At 52.0% G+C, this 14,789-nt stretch overlaps 6 protein-coding genes across 6 annotated transcripts; 3 read left to right on the top strand and 3 right to left on the bottom strand.

Moving 5' to 3' along the window:
- Positions 1-628: 628 nt before the first annotated feature.
- Positions 629-2,078, top strand: IAQ61_000801 (uncharacterized protein; the record flags this gene model as incomplete). Its single annotated transcript, XM_003842501.2, has 2 exons — positions 629-1,124; positions 1,174-2,078. Coding segments are annotated over 2 exons (1,401 nt in total), but the record flags the coding sequence as incomplete, so codon positions are not given.
- Positions 2,079-3,037: 959 nt separating this feature from the next.
- IAQ61_000800 (uncharacterized protein) lies at positions 3,038-4,027 on the top strand (the record flags this gene model as incomplete). Its single annotated transcript, XM_003842502.2, has 1 exon — positions 3,038-4,027. The coding sequence occupies one exon, from the start codon at positions 3,038-3,040 to the stop codon at positions 4,025-4,027; it is 990 nt and encodes a 329-aa protein (XP_003842550.2).
- Positions 4,028-4,197: 170 nt separating this feature from the next.
- ACU8 (Acetyl-CoA hydrolase) lies at positions 4,198-6,280 on the bottom strand (the record flags this gene model as incomplete). The annotated part of the gene is made up of 4 exons (XM_066094822.1): positions 4,198-4,926; positions 4,983-5,466; positions 5,524-5,766; positions 6,135-6,280. 4 exons carry the CDS (start codon positions 6,278-6,280, stop codon positions 4,198-4,200), a joined length of 1,602 nt encoding a protein of 533 aa, XP_065955130.1.
- A 1,146-nt stretch (positions 6,281-7,426) lies between these two features.
- Positions 7,427-9,525, bottom strand: IAQ61_000798 (uncharacterized protein; the record flags this gene model as incomplete). The annotated part of the gene is made up of 3 exons (XM_003842504.2): positions 8,288-9,525; positions 7,968-8,235; positions 7,427-7,920 (listed from the first exon to the last, which is right to left on the bottom strand). The coding sequence occupies exons 1-3, from the start codon at positions 8,897-8,899 to the stop codon at positions 7,427-7,429; spliced, it is 1,374 nt and encodes a 457-aa protein (XP_003842552.2). The 5' UTR covers positions 8,900-9,525.
- Positions 9,526-10,106: 581 nt separating this feature from the next.
- On the bottom strand, positions 10,107-12,199 carry IAQ61_000797 (uncharacterized protein; the record flags this gene model as incomplete). Its single annotated transcript, XM_066094821.1, has 2 exons — positions 10,107-11,792; positions 11,837-12,199. 2 exons carry the CDS (start codon positions 12,197-12,199, stop codon positions 10,107-10,109), a joined length of 2,049 nt encoding a protein of 682 aa, XP_065955129.1.
- A 512-nt stretch (positions 12,200-12,711) lies between these two features.
- On the top strand, positions 12,712-14,519 carry IAQ61_000796 (uncharacterized protein; the record flags this gene model as incomplete). Its single annotated transcript, XM_066094820.1, has 2 exons — positions 12,712-13,650; positions 13,701-14,519. The coding sequence occupies 2 exons, from the start codon at positions 12,712-12,714 to the stop codon at positions 14,517-14,519; spliced, it is 1,758 nt and encodes a 585-aa protein (XP_065955128.1).
- Positions 14,520-14,789: the final 270 nt, after the last annotated feature.

Genomic DNA, 14,789 nt, shown 5'->3' with positions numbered 1-14,789 from the left:
AGTTACAGGCTGAGAGACGTGTTTTCCTAAGCACTGGTGTGAGCACCGCAAGCCCATATGCTGATGACGTCACTCACGCGTTCTTGTATCTGAGGGTCTCGCGTTGCCTCTCTCACAGATGGTCATCAACATAATTTCATCTTCTTGAATGACGAATATGGCTTCTTATTATGAACCGATTGTTGGTCGCTCCCGGCCTCGTGAGTACCCAGAAAGAGAGATTGTCCGCTCCTGACGAGAAAAGACATTTCAAAAATACGAATGTATAATTCAGATGATACAAAGGAACTCGATAGTACTCCTAGCCATTAAAGCCCAAAGCTGGATGTTGTTGAGTAGCTTGACGCTAAATATAATTTTCCGCCGTCTAGATGCAGTCCAATCTTGCAACGAGGTCAGGGGCAGGTGGTACAAGGTGCGGGACGGATCGCACAGCCGACAAACTATCCGGAGAGTATTATTCCGGCTGTCAATTTGCGCAGAATTACATCAACAACATGCTAGGTACAGATTCATTTAGCTTCAAAAAGCCCAAAGCATTACGGAAGGTATACTCCGCGCAAATTCTGGTCGAAATACAAGTCGACTCGTACAGATGTCCGACACAGCGATTTCGTATATAGCATAGCGGTACAATGATGGCATTGAATTCAGGACCTCCATCAGCTGCGACACTATCATGGCCACTGTACCTTTTCTCCTTGGCTTAGCATTCTCTGCCCGTGTTCAAGCGCTAGTCTCCAAAGATGGCGTAACTGGCCGATTACCCGCGATGGGTTGGAACAGTTGGAACGAGTATGAGTGTAACATCAACGAGACTGTTTTCCTGGACGTGGGAAAACTTCTCGTGTCCCTGGGGCTCAAAGATCTTGGATATACCTATGTCAACATTGACGATTGCTGGAGCGACAGAGACAAGCGTCGGGATAATGTGACTGGGAAAATTGTACCCGACTACAAAAAGTTTCCACAGGGAATCAAACATACCGCGGACGAGATCCACAAGCTTGGGCTTCAGCTTGGTATATATAGTGATGCGGGTACCTCGACGTGCGGCGGATATGTTGGATCTCTGGGACATGAAGAGTTGGATGCCCAAACATGGGCTGAATGGGGTGTCGATTGTACGTATCTTGTCTCGATGAACAAATCTGATAATCTAAGACTGAATAGACTTGAAGTACGATAACTGCGCTGTACCAGATGAGTGGGATGATGAATACCGTTGGTGGCCTGAGAACTGGCTTGGAGGCCCTCCCAATGAAGATCAAACTGCTGGAGGTGACGGCGAAGCCCGACCCGTACCTGCGCCAGCTGGTTATGACTGGACCACATCGAAGAGTTTTGACCGCTACAAGATGATGAGCGATGCACTACTTGCTATCAATCGCACAATCGAATACTCGCAATGCGCATGGGGTCACGCTCATATTGAACAATGGGGCAATAGTACTGGCCACAGTTGGCGGATGTGGGGGGACATCTACCCGGAGTGGAGTGGCAAATGGCAGTGGTCATGGGGACTGATGCCTATTCTCAATCATGCGTCTTTCTTCTACAACAGTAGCAACTTCTGGGGCCACGCCGACTGGGACATGCTCGAGGTCGGCAACGGAAACTTGACCTTGGAGGAAAGCCGATCCCATTTTGCGCTATGGGCTGCACTCAAGTCGCCTCTCATCATCGGAACCCCGCTCGATGGCATCAAACCGGAGATCCTCAAGATCCTCAGTAACCCAGAGCTCATCGCATTCAATCAAGACCCGGTGTTTGGAGCACCCGCCAAACCGTACAAGTGGGGCGTCAACGCTGACAACACATGGAACCAGACACATCCTGCTGAATTCTGGAGTGGAGAATCATCAAAAGGGACGCATGTCTTTGCTCTGAATACGTTGGACACAACTCAAACTAAGATTATTGATTTTGCAGAAGTTCCAGGGCTCGATGGTAGGACAAAATATACCGTATACGACTCGTGGACTGGAAGGAAGCGAGGGGATTTTGTCCGGTCGTATAGGGCACGCGTTGGACGACATGATACAATGGCGATTCGCATCGTGAAAAACGAACGATGACTGAGTGTGTCATTTAACCGAGGTTTTACATTTCCATCTAAAGAAAGTATGATGTTACCGGGTTAGTGGAAGATTATCTTCAACTGTATAACAGTCTATTTTCGGGTCTGGCCGCAGTATCAAAATACCAGACCAGCATTGCTCTCAATAAAAAGAGTCTAGTCATTAACGGTGCATGTCGTTCACCTGTATTGCTAATCCACCTGTCATAGTCCCAAGGAACTAGGTATCCAGCAGGGTTTTTTAGGGGCGCAAAGAACAAAGAGCTCTGTGGCGGAGAAATGACACAAGGTGATAGCGCTGAGGTTGGCCATGTTAGGAAGTGAAAGATATACGAGAAGGCTCAGGCGGTTTCGTAGAGTACGCTTGTGGATGGGACGCAAAGATGCTCATGGAGATGAGATTGAGGGGCGACCCATCAGTAACGTTTTCCTTGGTAGTAATGACCCTTTCTTCAACGTTGTACTTTATACCTTGAACTACCCCTCTTGCTATTTCCACTACTTACTATTTTGTAGCCTGTCCTACGCAGTATAACTTTTGTTACCGTAAATATCTCTATATTGCCTGGTTGTTCAGGGCGCAGCCTCGATACCTACCTCAGTGAGTCAATGCCCGCCTTGATAGTAAAGTCGAGACGGTATTGGGATATAAGTACTAAAAGCTACGCTGTAACCATATAAAAGCAGCCTATAAGTACCGGTAGCTAAATCTACGTCAGGTTGTTATCGGCCGAGAAACAGTAAATCAGCTTCAGTCAGATTCCTGCAATGAATGATGTGATAGTTCTCTCCAGTCGCGTCGACGCGTCTCGGCTACCGGTACCGGTACGGTAAACCTTGCCCAGCCAAAGCCTTGACGACATCATCCTGCGCGCCTCCCATCTCCAACACCAATCCACTACCTCTGGCCATCTTGCGCCTCTCCACCTCATCCCCCTCCCAACAACCATCACCACCATGCGCAACCTACTCCCCCTATCAATATCAACCCTCCTCCTCCTCCACACCCCCTCCCACGCATCCCCCCCACCCCCCCACCCCCTCCCCCTCCCCCTCCTAATCTGGCACGGCCTAGGCGACAACTACCTCGCCCCGGGCCTCCAAACCATCGGCACCCTCGCCAACAAAACCAACCCGGGCACCTTCTCCTACTACATCCACCTCGCCCCCTCCCCCAGCGACGACCGCACCGCCACCTTCCTCGGCAACCTGACCACCCAAATCGCCCAAGTCTGCGACGACATTGCCTCGCACCCAGTCCTGTCCGCTGCCCCCGGTCTCAACGCCCTCGGTTTCTCCCAAGGCGGCCAGTTTCTACGCGCGCTGGTGCAGCGCTGTGGAGATCGGGTGCGGGTGCGTAATCTCGTCACGTTTGGGAGCCAGCACAATGGGATTGCAAAGTACCAGGTATGCGGGTCGTCGGACTGGCTGTGTAAATCGTACATTGCGCTGTTGAAGTCCAACACGTGGAGTGCGTGGGTGCAGTCGCACTTGGTGCCTGCGCAGTATTTCAAGGCGGTGGATGAGCGCACGGGCGAGCCGACGGAGGAGTATTTGGAAAATTCGAATTTCCTCGCCGATGTGAATAATGAGCGGGCGAGTAAGAATGAGGCGTATGCGCGCCGGCTGGCGGGCTTGGATCATTTTGTCATGTATGTGTTTGAGAATGATACGACTGTGATTCCAAAGGAGAGTGGCTGGTTTGCATATACGAATGTGACGGATGGGAGGGTGACGGGGGTGAGGGAGCGGGAGATATACAAGGAGGATTGGATTGGCTTGAAGAAGTTGGATGAAAGGGGGGGTTTGCATTTCGAGTCGACCGAGGGAGAGCATATGCAATTGAGTGATGAGGTCTTGGTTGACGTTTTCAAAAAGTGGTTTGCGCCTTCGGATTCTCGCAGCTGGGCTGGCGTGGACGGCGAGCAGCGAGTTATTGAATTGTAAATGCAACTGTAATGGATTTTAATTCTGTGTATTGGGAGCATGCTGGCATCCCCAATCCAGCCAACGCTCAAGGCATGTGGAAACACTGCCTATCTTCGCCATATCATCTCCTTCAAAGCTCTCCTGCACTCCTCCTGCTCGACCCACATTCTTCCCTCTCCCGAGTCCCCCTATTTGTCCCCATACCCCACATAATCCCACTTGGGCAACTTCATAGTCCCATGCTCATTCAAATGCCTATGCATATCAAAGCTATTCCACAACAAATGTGGCTCATGCCCCCAACCCTTCCTCAAACACTCAAACTCTGCTTTATTAAAGTAGTCCTCCAGAATCGGGACATAATCCGGGTGAGCGCACTTTTTGATAATCACCCTCGCCCTTTCCTTGGGGGACAGGCCCCGGACGTCAGCGAGCCCCTGTTCGGTGACGACGACGTCGAGGTCGTGCTCGGTTTGGTCAATGTGTGTGCACATGGGGACAATGCAGGATACGCCTGTGGGATCTGTCTTCGAGGGCCGGGTGGAGGGGGTGTGCATGATAGAGTATTTTGCCGAGCGCAAGAAGTCGGCGCTGCCGCCGAGGCCGTTGAGCATGCGTGAGCCCATGACGCAGGTGCTGTTTGCGTGGGCGTAGATGTCCACTTCGACCGGTGTGTTCATGCCAATGACGCCCAAACGTCTGATGATCTCGGGCGAATTGGAGACTTGCTGCGAACGCAGCAGTAGCTTAGGTGCATACTCGTCCCACCTGTCGTAGAAGCGGTGGAAGCCATCGGGGGAGAAGCGGATAGAGGTTGCGGTGGCGAAGTCGAGGTTGCCAGAGTCAAAGAGGTCGAGGAAGGAGTCTTGAAGGACTTCGGTCCATACTTTTAGGTTTTTGAAGTTTGCGCCTCCAGACTATCATGATATCATTAATTTGATCATATGGTGAGGAAGGAAAATGGGTTACTTACTGCGAGACCTCCAACAACGGCGTTGGCAATGTTACCAATACCAGATTGCAGGGGAAGAAGATTCTCTGGCAAGCGACCATGGCTGACCTCGTGCTTGAGGAATTCAATCAGATTCGCAGCAATAGCTCTTGAGGTGTCATCTTCAGCAGCATTCGGCTGTGTCTGATCAGGGTAATCACTCTCAACAATAGCAACGACCTTTTCAGGATCAACAGGAATATGTGGCGTACCAATACGATCTTCAGGTGACATGATGAGGTACGGCTTCCGGCGAGGTGGGAGATCCGTCATGGTGATGTCGTGAAGACCTTCAAACGAGGGCGCTGCGGTGTTGACTTCGATGATGATCTTGTCCGCCATTTGGATGAGTTCAGGTGATGCACCGACGCTGGCTCCTGGAATGATGCCACCATCTTCGGTGATGGCAGATGCTTCGACAATTGTGACATCGAGCTTGTTGTTGGGCTTGTTGAGAGTGTAAAAGCTGATCCCGGTCAGTCTATACCAGTTCTGCGGAGCATGAACTAGATATCGCACTCACCCATACATCAAATCCACAGGAAACATGCTGAGATGCTTATCGAAGAAATTGATGTTACCATTGTTGATTCCTTTTGCAATCTCCTTTCCAACTTGATGCGGCGAGCGACGCTCAATCATATTCAAACGTGCCCATCGATTCTCCGTTTCAGCGCCAGACGATGCACCGACAAAGAGATTGTACTTGAGCTGACCCTGGAGACTGTTCTTCTCGACATGGTCGGCTAGAGCAGTGGGGATTTTCCTGGTGGTTGCGTTAGCCAAAATGATCCCAGCATGGTCTGTACTACAACCAAGCTCTGATCCACAACAGCTACTGTAGAAAGCTTTGGCGAGACTCCACAATGATTCCACAGTGGGCACCCGGATCGACCACATGAATGGCCAGATCCATGCACAAATCCACAGTGGATCCGGAGATGTCTCGGCCCAGGCACCTTTTCGCTCTTCCGTTCGACCTCGGGATCACCAACCCATCCACGTTGTACCAAACCACCAATTGATCTCCCATCAAGCCACTCCCAATAGATCTCAACTTTTGCGGCCTCCTTCTCCATACTGTTGAACCCACGGAAGCTTTATTAACAATCAAAAAAAGAAAGACATCCTTACTTGGGATAACCGACACCCGTGAACCCACTCCACCCAATGTAGGCCCCATTGGGAAAATAATGCAACAAATCCTCCGCCTTCGCCACCTTCTTCAGATAACTCGGTCGGCGACAGCGTTGCCTCAAAGCCGCTGAAATAGCCGACATCTTCCTTCCCTTCTCTTTTCGATGTGACCTTTGTTGGCTTCAAAGATAGATGGATTTGTGACTGAGGGGCGGGCGATGCTCCGAGCTTATCGATAAGCTCGTCCTTCCCTGGGTGGTAGAAGAGCGAGCAACCACGCGCGCGCGTATGTACTCCTCAGAGGTATATAGACAGACGGGGAGTGGAGATGTGATTCCAAGGAAGTAGAAACTCCTGAAACAAGTCTCTAGGCAGCGGGAAGAGCAAGACGTCCTTTATAACATTGAACTAGGCCCACGAATGCTTGTGGGCTGATACCGTACCATTTATCGCCGACCCACTTGCATATGACGTTTTCGTTGCGCGCGCGTTGCATCCCTGTCGGTTCCATACGTAAGCGAGAGAGAGAGAGAGAGAGAGAGAGAGAGAGAGAGAGAGAGAGAGAGAGTAGAGAGGGAGCGGCGAAGGGTCGACGGATTCGATATCAGACAGAGTCGGCCGAGTTCCTGACATACCTTGGCGTGTTGTCCTCGTGTTCTTGTGCTTGTGCTCGTGCCTTTGACCATAGTAGCATTCTTTCTGCTCATAGGTTTCGGTGGTGTGGAGATGGCGTGCACGAAGCGTGGTGAATTCTTGGGCCTGGAACGCATAGTTTAAAGTAACCAGTTGACTTGTGTGTGGGTATGCGGAAGCTCATAATTGGATTCCTGAATACAACAGGCAAAGATGTAAAACGTATGCAATCGTGTTAAAACGCACCAAACCACCCGTTGATCACTTTGCACCTCTGCATAACAACATTAAGCGTTGGACAACAATGACACGCGGGTGTGATTTGTTTGGTCTTGTATATATTCGTATCGTCGTTATATATCGTTACCATCCCCTGGCCAAGGCGGATCGGCAATGCTGCAGTCCTGAATGCTCAAAGCGCTATGCATGACCCCAGACCGCCCATGCTGCTCGAATAAATACAACAGCTTTCTAGAGTCAAACAAGGTCAATATCAAGAATTGAAGTCATATGCGGGTTGCGTGTCCAAAAAAAAGGACTTCCATGTCAACAGATCGTTTGCATAAACAAGGTCTTCGTCTTGGCTGTAAATGTCGAGCCAATTCGACAAGTGGGACTGAAGCGTTGGCGTATCCAAGTAAAGGGTTTCTTCACTGTCACCTCGCCCCATTCGCGGTATATGGTCCATAATGGTGGTGATGATGTGGTGGGGCAGGCATCTGCTGCTGATACATCGCATGTCTCTCTTGTGGCTGATATGTATCAAACATGACCCTTCGTTGTGGAGGCTCTGTTCTTAACGAACGTGACGCGGGTTGGCCGGCTAATGGGAAACGTTGCGAGTTGTTAGGACTGCTCATGAAGAGCAGTGTGTCGACTGCATCCTTTTCTGCTTGCTGACTAGGCATGCGCAAGATGCCTGCCCGAGGTGTGGCGGGCATCTGGGGACCCGTACCTAGGTCGCTATAATGTTTTCGCTGGTTCGAACTCAGGAGGCGAGGTGGCGCATGGGATACGCTGGAGCAGCGACGGCGAGTGCTGGGTTGAAAGGTTGGGGCTGGGGCGAGGCCGTGGGGATGTTGACCGTTGGTTATAGAAATCAGGCTTGCGGCGGCATTGATGGCAGGTTTTGTGCCTGGGCGCCAGTGTGCTTCAAATGGATTAGCATGAGATTGTGGATGGGATGAGGGCACTCACCTGGAGGTGTAATGGCGTACGACCGCGTTGGATCCGAAGCCGGAGACAAGATGATTTGGTCGGAAGTTTCAGATACGCCACTTGGTCTTCGTCGACGGTCTGAGGCATATGGAGACCCAAAGGCAAGTCTATCCCCCCTTTCTGGAGCCGAATTGGGCGACCCACGCTGTGAATGTACCTCCTCCAGCTCGTCAAGCGACTGCTTCTCCCACCCATACTGGACCTTGACCATGGCATAAGAAAGACGCGTCTTGAGCTGTGCGGATAGCTGCATGTACGTCAGCGAACCTGCATACCAGGATCTCGGTGAGGCCACACACCTCGCCTATCCGGGTACTAGAGTGCACATCCGTGCTCTTGTTCCTCTTGTGGGCAGGCAAACGAGCTGTTGGCACATCTGACCCAGAGCCCGCACTCTTCCATGGCTCGTCTGCTTTCCGCTTGAACCCCTGCGCGATGGGCGATTCCAGTGGCATGGCGGCAGCTGCTGTGTCACCAGTTCGCGGCGCGTTCGCGGCTGCTCTATCGATCCGCGGTGCATTTGGCTGCGCGTCTTCAGCACGAGCTTGAGTCGGAGAGTCCGGCATGGACACCTCTGATGGCTTGATTTGACTTGGGACTACATTGGCCGACGAAGGCTGCGTAGACTCGGCTTCGGCCACCGTTGTTGACGTGGAGAGGTTGCTCGACGAGGATGGTAATCTTGGCGCGGAAAAGGTGCTGGAGACGGCAGACAAGACGGAATCCTGAGAGTGCTGAATGTCCTGCCTGGGGGTTGTCGAGATGTCTACTTCTGGTACCGTGTTGGCGTGTTCTGACGGGGCAATTGGTGAGTTGCCGTACTCAGGATAGCTGAACGGGCGGCTGGGCGTGGGCGAACGCGACTTACGCATCGTGCCGACAGCGGGGTAGTAGGCCGCGACTTGTGACATGGAGACCTGGCCGAGCGCTCAAGCCGAGGAAAACAACAACAGACGAGGATGGGTTAGAGGTTAGGGTGATCTGGCTCCGAAATAGGGCCAGGGATGTTGCCGCAGAGCCTCAAGTTGGTAGAAGGCCAAGAAGGTTGTTGATGGTGATGATGAGGATGAGGATGATGCTTGTGAAGAAGACAAGCAACAGAGAGACCAGAGAGGACGTGTGGTGTGGTGTGGTGTGGTGTGGTCAGAAGGCGGGCGTGTCGCGACCTGCAGACACCAAGACCGAGGACGCGAACGGCGGCAACAGACAGCAACGGTTAGTGACTCTCTTCGGGGCCAAACCCAGCCAACAACCACGACTCGCGAGAACAAGACAAGAAAAACCGCGCGTGAGTAAGTTGAGGGGAGGAGGGTTGAGTTTTGGATTCGTCGAGCCAAGGCTGGCGCGTCGCGTTTGTCGAACGGCCTCTTCTCCCACAGGGCCAAAAAGACACAGAGAGAAGTTGTTCGGCCCCAAAGGCCATCGACTGCCGCCCATCAGCCTTCCATTCGCGCGAAGTCATGTGTCTTGGACGCGTGTGTGCTTAGCGGTGGCGACTCCGCCAGCACCACACATGTTTGCACCATGGAAGAGTGGCCAGCCCAGCCCAGCCCAGCAAGACGACTCTCTACGGTAAGAAGCCGCCCAGCATTCTCGGTTCGGGGAAGTCTGGATACTGGACTCTCACGTTACCAGTCAGTCTACCTCATCCCGTACTCGTAGCACAGGGCGCCCCAGGCATCCAGCTGATCGTGCTGGTTGCTGCATGCACCCGAGCCGCCAAAGAGAAAACACGACTCTACTCTACGCACGCATCCGAGTCTTACCGTCCGTGTGCCTTGCTGCGAATGGCTGCTGTCAAACGCGGTACGCGCGTGCCAGTGCTGCCAATCTACCGTACCTACACACACCCTTACCGGTAATGCCCAAGCCCTTTGTCTCTCATGCTCTACCCAGCTACCCAACAACCACACCTCAAATATGCCGTCACAGACACCAAACCCCACTGTGCACCACATCATCATGCTCTCATTGTGATTTCCTCTTTGCCATCTCATATCATAACACATCCCAGCATGTACCTTTCCAACCCAAACCAAGCCCCCATTCTCAATGCCTAGATATCTCATCAAACGCCAAAACAGGACCAAACAAATGAACCCTCTCCCCAGCATTCTCCTAGGCAACTCCACTCGCCTTCCTCTGCACCATCCCACTCCATTGCCCACCCCTCCCTTCCTCCGCAATCTTCCCACTAACATCTCTCCGCCGCCCCTGTGTCTGCACCCCCAAATCCGAATCATCAAACTCATACGGATTCATATAGTCAACCCCGCTCCGACTAATCACCCGTGGGCTCTGTCCCTGCACCGCCGTATATCCCGCCTCCCCCGTCCTCCTCACGCTCGTGTAGCTCTTCTTGTGCAGCGAAAATGGGGAATTCACCACAATTCCCTTCTTCGTCGGTGACGCATTCGTTGCGTATTGTTTGGTTGCGCTAGGTAGCGAGTTCTTTTGGCTTGCCATCTCCTGAGCCCGAACTGCGGCTTTGGTAGGCGAAGTCGACGGCAATCTCACGCCCTCGCTTGCGCCTTTCAGGTCGCCGTAAAACCTACTCTTTGGGGTCCCCGAGCGAGAGTGCGAGCGATCAAGTGTGCCTTCCGTGGAGATGGAGGCCGTGGTGTAAGTCCTCTGCGCGCCAGAAGGAGGGGGTGTGTCTTTCTGTTGGTCTGTGGTGTGGTCAGGTGGGGGTGTTGGCGGGTTCATGCCCAATGGTTGGGGAACCATAGCGTGTGCTTCTTCATCTGAGACATCTTCGTAAGGAGAGAGAGTGTCATAACCGTTGTATGCGGCGCTAGATGCGAAGATTGTTTGTTTGGGTGGCGAGGTAGCATGGTGTTTGGGCTGATCCTCCTCATCATCTGGGTGCACAAACCAGTTGTCGTTCTGGAGGGTTTCGCGACTGTTGCGTTGGAGGGATAGGTCGCCACCTGCACCCTGCTTCTCAGAATGAGCAGTTCCAGGAGGAGTGTAAAAGTCTTGCTTGGATGCGGATGTGACGTATGAGTCGTTCCTGGAGTGACGCTTGATGTTGGCTTGTTCGGCGAGCATGGATTTGCGTTGAGCTAAGGTTTCACTGTCATCAACGTCGTTTCTCCGGAGAAGATCGTCACGTGTGTTCAAATCCTTCCTTGACTGACGGGCTACCGGAGGCTGCGAATACATGGAATAACGTTCTCTGGATTGGCGAGCCGACTGGGGCGTGTGAGGTGAGTAGACTGTCTCCGAGTTGGTGCGTGTGTGCATAAAGGCGACCTGATTTTTCATTGGATTTGGACTGTCTTTATGGAGCAATGGGTCGGCCTGCGAAGTTTTCTCCGAAGCAACGGTACTCTGCGTGCTGAAACGCTTCTCGTTGTCGCCAGCGAACTGCGGAATAGCCGAGATTGAAGAGTTCTTGTGCTTGTGCTTTGATTTTCTGCGAGAAGTGAGGTTGTCCTCCAGAGGGTTCATGTCCGGCGGCAAACTAGAAATCTTCCTGAAGATGACCACCAAGTACAAGTCTAGGAATATGGAGACAAGATGTAGACCGGCAAGTGTGGTGGCTGTCAACCATGTGGTCTTCAAAACCGTATTGGTCTCCCCATCTGTCGGGAACATTGTGCGCCACCTCCCCGTGGTACCTGCTTCAAGGTCTGAGTTTCGCTTTGCCATCAGGAGAGTGAAGACATAAAATGGGATGAATCCAGCATCCGTGACCATCGCGAAGAAGTGGTAGCTGGCTGAGCTCGCCGGGGGGCGCGATTTGGCGTTGCGAACCAGATGGTATACAGCGTAGAGACAAATGACAATGTCCACACCAGGCTTGCCACGTTAGCAGTGCTTTGCCGCGAGCCAAAAGCACTTACCGGTATCCTCATAATGTACCCTTCCGTGTCCAGCGCACCGCGAACAAAGATTCCGCACAGCAACACACCCACTGCACCTAGCAATTGGCATATGCGCAAGGCTAATTGCACTCCTCTTGCGGCCTTGATGAAAGTCTTCGTCCTTTTGTTCATTGGCTTCACATCTGTGTTCCCGTATGGCACGATCAGATAGCTGTCTGGATGTTTGTTAAAGTTAACCAATGGACCATCCTGCTTCTTCTTTGTAGGCGACGGTGGCATGCGACTCGCCATTGTCACGGCCTTGGGGTTGAAGGTTGACTGCGGGAAATCCGTCGAGTCTCTCTGTGGTTGATAGAGGTAGGGCTGCCAACGGCCCGCCATGTTTGCAAATTGCGACACTGAAATGAATGAAAGAGGATCTTCCGCTTAGGCACAAGGCAAAGTGCAAATGCAGGAACTCTCTCGCTTATCAAAGGAATGATGGAGATTAGCTACTTGGGACCGGGAACTGATGTAGGTACATGAGTAAATATGTGGTCGTCATGACAACGATCCTCTCTTAGCCAATACGAGCCCAGAACGCCTATGACGTGAAGACCAACGGGTGAGACGCGAACCTTGCATGAACAACACCAGGACAAGCTGCTGACAAGGAAACCAGGCCAGGAACTCGTGGGGCTCAAACTCAGACAAGGCAAGACAAGCATGTCTTAGGTAGGTAGAGGTCCTCCTTCCTTTGGCCTCGTCTAGTAGTCCTTCGAAGCCGAGTAGTTATGTTTCTCGATTCTGTATTTGTAAGATTGCAGCACAAGCACAGGTTTGATTCCTAAGGGAATACTTGGAGAGAGATTGTCATCGCCTTTGGAGAAGATTGATTGAATGACTGATTGAAGATGGCAAGAGTCAAAGATCGGAGAATTTCAGCAGTCGGGGTTCGTGATCTTAGTCATCCCAAGTCCCTCGGCACGTGGCAGCTACGGCAACGTCCAACACTGTCCCTCCGCAAAAAAATGAACATCGCCCGGCACATACGGCAAACGCCATTCGTCTGTACTCGCTGCACGCGAAGCATAGCAAGCGTGTCTGCTCTCAAACGTCGCGGCCATGGCTTCAATCGGGTGCTGCCTGGGCACACTAGCATTCCATCACAATATCCGATGACGCTGCGGAATCGCACAGCATCTCCAACATCAAATGGCGCTTTCAAAACGTACAGCACGGCAACGACATCGAGAGGGCGTCTACGCATCGCCATTATTGGATCGGGCCCGGCTGGCTTCTATGTAGCCCATCGTCTCATCAATAAGGTTCAAGATGCTGTCATCGACATGTACGAACAGCTTCCTGTACCTTATGGCCTGGTTCGCTTTGGCGTTGCGCCTGATCATCCAGAGGTCAAGAATTGCCAGGACACTTTCGAGGAAGTGGCGCAATCACCACGCTTTAACTATATCGGCAATGTACGTGTTGGCCCCGATGTCGAATTAACCCAGATGAGGCCGCATTACGATGCAATGTTGTTCTCCTATGGTGCCAGCGAAGATAGGAAGCTGGGTATACCGGGAGAAGACTTACCTGGAGTCTATTCTGCAAGGGAATTTGTGGGATGGTACAATGGCTTGCCAGAGTTTCAAGGACTTGAGCCGAATCTCACGGCTGGCGAGCAGGCAGTCGTGATTGGGCAGGGTAATGTGGCATTGGATGTTGCACGTATCCTGCTCTCGCCTGTAGACAAACTCGCGAGGACGGACATTGCAGAACAGGCTATCCAGACATTGTCTGAAAGCAAGGTCAGATCCGTCAGAATTGTGGGCAGACGTGGGCCACTTCAAGTATGTCGTACATTCTCATGAGGACACCGTGCTTTGCTGACAAGTTTCAGGTAGCATTCACAGCCAAAGAGGCACGGGAGCTAATGCACATACCGTCTGTCGCCTTCGAACCCATCGATCGATCGTTCTACCCACGCGATATGAAACTTCCTAGGGTGCAAAAACGGATTGGAGACATCCTGCTCAAGGGTAGTGACGCAACCTTGCAAGAAACGCCGCGCTCATGGGCACTCGAGTTCCTCAAAGCACCAAAGGTCATGCACTCGACATCAAATCACCTTTCTTCGATAGCCTTCACGAAGCAGCAATTCGCCATTGATCCGATGGATCCTGCGGCACGTGTAATACCCACAGATGAGGAGGCTATGATGGATGCGTCGCTCGCCTTCCGATCAGTGGGCTATAAGTCGACAGCCCTTCCAGGACTTTCAGACATAGGCGTGCCATTTGACAACAAAATGGGCATTATACCCAACGACATATACGGCCGCATAATTTCGCCATCGCTTGGCCCCGGCGAACTGACCGCCGGCCATGTCCCTGGTCTATACTGCGCAGGCTGGGTAAAGCGCGGTCCCACCGGTGTCATCGCAAGTACTATGCAAGATGCCTTCACATCTGCAGATGTCCTTGCGCATGACTGGCAAACCGGAGCCCCCTTTCTCAACAGTGGGACCAATGAGCAAAAGAGTACGGGACTAGGCTGGGATGGCGTCAAGGAACATGTGGTTCGGAGAGGAGTAAGACCGCTTACTTGGGCTGACTGGAAGAAGATTGACGAGGCGGAGCGTGCGAGAGGGAAAGCCAAGGGCAAGGAGAGAGAGAAGTTCACGAGCGTCGAAGAGATGTTGAGAGTTTTGGATGCATAGTATCGCGACCTTGTTGGGCTGTATATTATTAGTACAACTGTCGAGATGTGCTGACATTGTTACGTAAGTTCCACTCACTCTTGGCTAAGGCTACACACTTCCTTAGCCAAGATTGTTTGAAAGGTTAACACAGGATTTGCAGTAGGATGAAAATATCGTACATAACTAACTTGGGTGTAATTGACAACTGTAAAAGCGACCTATAACATCTAGGAAACGTGGAGGTCCTGTTAGTTGGGATGAACTACTGCACACATCACTTGATATAAC

This window comes from Plenodomus lingam (genome assembly GCF_022343315.1).
Source record: "Plenodomus lingam strain CAN1 chromosome Unknown contig_11, whole genome shotgun sequence".
NCBI lineage: Eukaryota > Fungi > Ascomycota > Dothideomycetes > Pleosporales > Leptosphaeriaceae > Plenodomus > Plenodomus lingam.
The sequence above is the reverse complement of the archived record's forward strand: the minus strand, read 5'-3'. Positions and strand labels throughout refer to the sequence as shown.